Source organism: Polistes canadensis, unplaced genomic scaffold (assembly GCF_001313835.1).
Source record: "Polistes canadensis isolate GaletaPanama2010 unplaced genomic scaffold, ASM131383v1 scaffold_246, whole genome shotgun sequence".
Classification (NCBI taxonomy): Eukaryota; Metazoa; Arthropoda; class Insecta; order Hymenoptera; family Vespidae; genus Polistes; species Polistes canadensis.
Window position 1 is genome coordinate 199003 of NW_014569793.1, and position 7111 is coordinate 206113.

General features: G+C 25.2%; 1 protein-coding gene across 1 annotated transcript; it reads right to left on the bottom strand.

The window, feature by feature from the left end:
* Positions 1–1149: 1149 nt before the first annotated feature.
* LOC106790554 lies at positions 1150–3522 on the bottom strand. The gene is made up of 2 exons (XM_014755537.1): positions 2904–3522; positions 1150–1796 (listed from the first exon to the last, which is right to left on the bottom strand). Exons 1-2 carry the CDS (start codon positions 3520–3522, stop codon positions 1150–1152), a joined length of 1266 nt encoding a protein of 421 aa, XP_014611023.1.
* Positions 3523–7111: the final 3589 nt, after the last annotated feature.

A 7111-nucleotide genomic window follows, 5' to 3' on the forward strand; every position in this document is an offset into this window, starting at 1 on the left:
CAGTAAATATTTATTCTAAGATATTCCATGTAATGTTGCTGACATAATTGCATTAAACAATAAAATCTATATTTTAGGTAACTCATAATCAGATTTTTGTACTACTTATTCAGCTTTGAAAAAAGTTAATAGATATTTTATTTATATTCAATTTTTTCTTTTCTAAACATCAAGAACTAATTCTAAATGTAATATTCATCAGTTTCGAAGGGGAAAAGCGATAATAAGTTATGTTTAGAAATTTATGATTGTCATTTAAGTACGAGTAAACGATTACAGTGTCGTAATGAAAAATTAAAAATTACTATAACAAAAGTATAATGTTAAAATAATTGAAAATACAAATGTTCCTGACTGTCTGACAGATACGGAAAAATACTGTTCACATCTTTTTGTTTATATAATAATCCTAAGGATAGTTATTCTCTGTCTAATATAAATTTATGCAATAGTTTTCAGTATAATTGAAAATCATAAATAATTTTGTAGATTATTCCAAAAATTTAACTTTGAACAAAGTAAACAATAATCACTTTGCTTATCGTTCAATCAATTATGTCACTATTTAGTAAATTTAAATAAATCTTTAACTTTATCGTCCTATCTTAAACATATTTCTTTTTGCTTCAATAAATCAATAATTCATTACATTTTATGTATTTGTTTATTATCAATTATGCTTAGACTTATAACACTAAAATCACCTAATCAGAATTGTTCTTTAATTTAGTCAGTACACGTATGTATATGATATAACTATATATATATTTATTTGTTATTACAAAAAAATATTATTCTGATGAACCATTAAAATTATGCATGTTCGTCTGACATTAAAAAACTTTAATGTCAAGAACAAGTTTTTATGCTTACATTAGACAATCAAGATCATAATTATCAGTTTTCATATAAAATAAACTATTGTACTTATAAAATGATGTTTTGAGTATTTAATTATACGGTTGATAATACAACTTTTTAATAAATTTTTTTCTTTTAATCTAGACTTATATATTGGCTTAAACAAAGACAATATTTTTTAACATAATCAATAGATTAATTCACTCTACTTATTTCTAATATTTCTTGTTCTAACAGAATATGTCGTAATAATACAACATTCACTAATGATTTTTAAACAACATTTTTTCAAATCTCTTTTTGAGGACTACTTGTCTGCCTTTCGCGCTCTTCTTCCTTTTTTAATTCGTGAAGTAGATATAACCACTGATCTTCGAAAAGATTCGTCTTTGAAGACAGTCTTTTAAATTCTATTTTCATGGCTATTACCATTGCACTATAGATGGTTAAATTTGGTGTTTCTTGTAACTGTTTACATATTTCCTTATTTTGTAATCCATATATGAATCGAAACAATAAGTTCGATTTTGCACTAGGACCCTTGTCCAACTTACAATTTAACTTTTTTAAAGAGTAGTAGTAGTTTTCTATGGATTCTCCTTTCATCTGATCACGAAATGTAAAACGAGACATTAACGATTGAAATTTACTATAGGGTGAATATTCTTCATCTAATATAGTTACGAGCATTTCGTATGGAATACTGAAAGGGTCATCTGGTTTTACATGTGACTGTACATAGGTAAGAACTGAAGATTCCAGTACATTTAATAAGATATAACTTCTTCTATTATTTTCAATCTTAGACATATCCAACAATAGCTCTAAGACATCGAGCCATTTAATGAAGTGCTCTTTTTTAGGATCGAATTTTTTGAGACAACTCAGAACTCTTTCTAATATCTTCTCATTTGAATCCCATACACTTATTATTCCTGAAACAAAACAGTTTCTTCTTGTATTATTACGGTAATAGAAAATGTGCATAATATTCTTTGTAGAACTTTTTGTTTCCCTTAGACCAATTAACACTAAATACTTTTTGTAATGTAACTTAAGACGATATTTTTTTCTTAGAAAATCGATGTTCTATATTACTTGAAAGGTTATTTTAAAATAAAATGTGTATATACTAATGAAGGTTCTCAAAGTCCTAATGATGAATAAAAATGTGTAGAATAAAAGTATTATATATATAAGTTAACGAGAATAAAAATAAAAATTATACGAATGTTCCAAACGTTTAACGAACACTGAATGTTTGTATATATAAACTCAACAGTTTAATAACAGAAAGTTACAAAAAATAGACATTAAGAACTAAATATAAGTCCTCGTACGAAATATCAATATGATCAAATATTCTAAACAGTTTGTTGTTTATTCGAAATGTAAACATTTACTAGAGTTAACTGTTACAGATTTGGTTTTGTTTAATATTATTCTAACGATGTTATGCTTTTCTAAATTTAAAGAAATCTTTTACATTAGAATACTTTTACAAATATTGTTTGCGTCAATATACTCCACTAACTCATTACATATTTCCTATTTATTTATTATCAATGGTGCCTAGTCTTAAAAAATTAAAATTTCTTATTAAAAGTTAATTTCTAATTCAATCTGTACGTACATATATGTTATGATATAACTAACGTTTATTTTTTTTCAAAAAGCAATGTTATTTTGAAAAACCAATAACATTATAAATGTTCGTCTTACATTAGAGAAGTTTAATGTCAAGGACAAAGATTAATGCTTACATTAGACAATCAAGATTCTAAATTAAAATATTGTACTTGTAAAATAATGTTCTGAATATTTAATTATATTGTTAATAATACAACTTTTGAATAAATTTTCTTCTCTTAACTAAGACTTATATATTGGCTTAAACGAAAACAATATTTTTTAACATATTCAATATATTAACTCTACTTATTTCTAATACTTCTTGTTCTGACAGAATATGTGGTAATAATATAACAATCACTAATGATTTTTAAACAACATTTTCTCTCAAATCATATTTTTAAGCTTACCTGTTTTCCCTGCGCGTTCTTCTTCATTTCTTAATTCTTGAAGATTATGAAGCCACTCATCTTCGAAACAATACGTTAGTGAAGACTCCTCTATAAATTCCATTTTCATGGCTATTAGAAGTGCCTTATAGATGGTTATATTTGATAATTCTAATAAATCTTTACGTAATTTCTCATTTTGTAATCCATATATGAATCGAAACAGTAGACGTGATTTTGCTTCTGGACTATTGTCAAACTTATCAATTAATTTTTTTATTGTGCAGTAGTAGTTTTCAATAGATTCTCCTTTGAACTGATCACGAATTGTAAAACGATACATCGTCGATAGAAATTTACCATCGGGTGAATATTCTTCTTCTAATATAGTTACGAGCATTTCGTATGGAATACTGAAAAGGTCATCTGGTTTTACATGTGACCGTACATAGGTAAGAACTGAAGATTTCAGTATATTTAATAAGACATAACTTTTTCTATTATTTTTGATCTTAAGCATATTGAACGTTTCCTCCACGACATTGTGCCATTTAATGAAGTTCTCTTTTTTAGGATCGAATTTTTTGAGACAACTCAGAACTGTTTCTAATATCTTCCCATTTGAATCACATTCACTCATTATCCTTTAAACAAAACAGTTTTTTATTCTATTATTACGTAAATAAAAAACGTACATAATTTTATTTGTAGAATCTATTGTTTCTCTCCGAGTAATCAACATTAAACACTTAGGATGATATTTTTTTCTTAGAAAATCGATGTTTTATATTATTTAAAATTTTATTTCAAATTAAAATATTTAAATGTTAATGAAGGTTCTCAGTGTTGTAATGATGAATAAAAATTTGTACAATAGAAGAGTATTATATATATATATATATAAGTTAATAAGAATAAAAATAAAAATTATACGGATGTCCCAAACGTTTAACGAACACTGAACGTTTGTATATTTAAACTCAAGAATTTAATAACAGAAAGTTACAAAAGGTAGAGATTTAGAACCAAATATAAGTCCTTGTACAAAATATCAATATGATCAAACATTTTAAACAGTTTGTTTATTATTCGAAATGTAAACATTTACTAAAGGTAACTGTTACAACTTTCCTTTTGTTTAATATTATTCTAACGATGTTATTTTTGTCCAAATTCAAAGAAATCTTTTAAATTAGAATACTTCAACAAATATTGTTTGCGTCAATACTTCATTAACTCATTACATATTTCCTATTTGTTTATTATCAATGCTGCCTAGAATTATATAATTAAAATTTCCTAATCACACATAGTAGATTTTTAATCCAATCCATATGAATATGTATACCATACAATTATCGTTTATTTTTATTCAAAAAGCAATGTCATTCTGAAAAACCAATAACATTATAAATGTTCGTCTTAAATTAGAAAAGTTTATTGTCAAGAACAAATTTGTATGCCTTTGGTATTAATTTAGTATGATAGATAATAAAGATTATCAATTAAAATTTGCAACTTTTCCAATGACGTTCTGGATAATTATTTTTACCAATAATAATACATCTTTTATAGAAATTTTCTTCTTTTTACCAAGGCTAATACATTGACTTAAACGAAGACAATGTTTTACATATTTATTCTGCTTATTTTTAATACTTATATTATTCTAACAGAATACATTGTAATAATATGTCACCCATTGAAAGATTTTATAAAATTAATAAATTTTCAATAAATTTTCCACGAATGTCATCTATAATACTGCTTTCTCGATTTAAAATTCGTTCTTCTGTTTCTAATTCATTCAGTAGATTCATGTTCTTTTCTTTGGAAATTACATTACTCATAGAACTATCTACTAGTTTAGATTCTATATCCAAGGCCGTTATAACTGCATTATATAAGGTTAAATTTGGTACGGCACTTAACAGTTCACGAACTTCCAGACTTGTTATTCCAGTTATGAAACGATACAGTAAAATCTTGTTTGCATCAGGGCCACCATTGAACTTAATTAATCTTCTTATAGTTTGACAATAATTTTCTATAGATTCATCTGGGTACTGTTCTCTGAATACAAAACGACTGTTTGCCAAATGAAATTTTCCATAAGTTAAGTATTTTTCCTCTATCATATATATGATCATTTCGAATGGAACATTAAAAGGGCTGGCAGGTACTACATTTAACCAAATATAAGACAAAATCGGAATATCGATCATACGTAATAAAATATAAGTTTTTCTACAATTATCTTTTATATTAAGCGTATCCATCATATACTCCAAGAAATTAATCCATTTAGGAAGATCAGTTATTGAAGGGATTGTTAATTTGTTAATAGAATTTGAAATATATTGCATTATCGTATTGATTTCACTCTGCATTCTCAAAACAATAAATGCTCTTTTATTTTTGTTTATTACGTAAATAAAAAACTTATCTAACGTACTTTCTTTAATTTTTTTCTGTAACTTTCACCAATTTCACACTATATACACTTTTGGCAATGTATTTCAAAATAAATATCTTTTTTTACAATTGTCAAAATGTTTTATATTTTTTAATAGTTTATTTAAAATGTACGTGTAAGGTTTTCAGTATTGTAATGCAGAATATAAATTTTGTTACAATAAAAAAAAGTATATAATGTTAAAATAGAAATAGAAACAAAAAGTATACTGATATCTTAACAACCGTCTAACGGATATTGATAGATTTTATATTTAAACTCAACAGTTTAATAACAGATAGTATCAGGAGCTAGACATTAAGAACTAAACATAAATCCTCGTACAAAATATCAATATGATCAAATATTCTAAACAGTTTGTTGTTTATTCGAAATGTAAACATTTAATAAATTTAATTATTACAGATTTGGTTCTGTTTATTATTATTCTAACGATGTTATGCTTTTCTAAATTCAAAGAAATCTTTTACATTAGAATACTTTTACAAATATTGTTTGCGTCAATATACTCCACTAACTCATTACATATTTCCTATTTGTTTATTATCAATGCTGCCTAGACTTAAAAGAAAAAAAATTTTTCTTCTTCTCTTTCTAATTGTTTTAGCAGATTCTTTTCTTTGGAACTTAAATCTCTCTTGAACGGATTTATTCCAGATTCCATTTTCATGGCTGTTTGAACTGTATTATATACCGTTACATTTGGTAAGGCACGTAACATATCACAAATTTTCCGATTTTTTAATCCTTGTATGAAACGAGTCAATAACTTCAAATTTGTTTGAGGACCAAAAATAATTTGATCATTTAAATTTTTGATTGCGAAGAAGTAATTTATTGCTGATTCATCTGGGAACTGATCTCGAATTGAAAAACGATACTTTACCGAGCGATATCTCTTATGGCTTGAAAACTTTTCCTCTAATATAGACATGATCAATTCGTATGAAACATTGAAAGGGTTGATAGGTTGTACAGATGACTTAATATAGGAAAAAATTGAATAATCGATTAGATTTAATAAAAAAAAAGTTTTTCTATTATTATTTTTTATATTTAACTTATTCATCATATAGTCCATCTTATTTTGCCATTCTAGAAAATTTTCATTTGAAGGAACGAATTTGCCACTAAAACGAAGAAATTGTTTCAATTCTTTAGTTGTTTTACTCATTATTCCTGAAACAAAAAAAAGCTTTTTATTTTTGTTCATTTACGTAAATAGAAAACTCATCTAACGTTCTTTCATTCATTTCTTTCTTTAACTTACACCAATTACGCAACACTTAACACTTTTGATAATATAATTCAAAAAGATATCTTTTTGTAGAATTGATAATGTCTTTACTTTTTAACAGCTAATTTAAAATGTATCTATATGTAAAGGTTTTCAGTGTCGTAATGCAAAATACAAATTTTTACAATAAAAGTATATAAAGTCAATAAGAATAAACCGTATAACGAACACTGATCTATTCTATATTAAAATTCAGCAATTTAATAACAAAAGGTTTCAATATGTTGACATTAAGCATCAAACATAAGTCACAGTATATAATATATACATGATATATTAAATATTGTTTACTTCAACACTTCAATTACGTATTAGTTTATTATCCATCTGTATATGTAAATAGGCCAGTCGAAAAGACGCAAACTAGATCCTTTTCAGATGGAAGTTTAAAAATTTTGAAAAAAATTCAACGACGTTTAATCGAAACGTGCTAATTTTAATTAATTTTTTTAGTAT

Coding starts and splice junctions, on each gene's coding strand:
- LOC106790554 (XM_014755537.1), bottom strand. CDS start 3,522: ATGAGTGAATGTGATTCAAATGGGAAGATATTAGAAACAGTTCTGAGT. Junction 1,797..2,903: donor AGAACGCGCAGGGAAAACAG/GTAAGCTTAAAA, acceptor GTTTTGTTTCAG/GAATAATAAGTGTATGGGAT.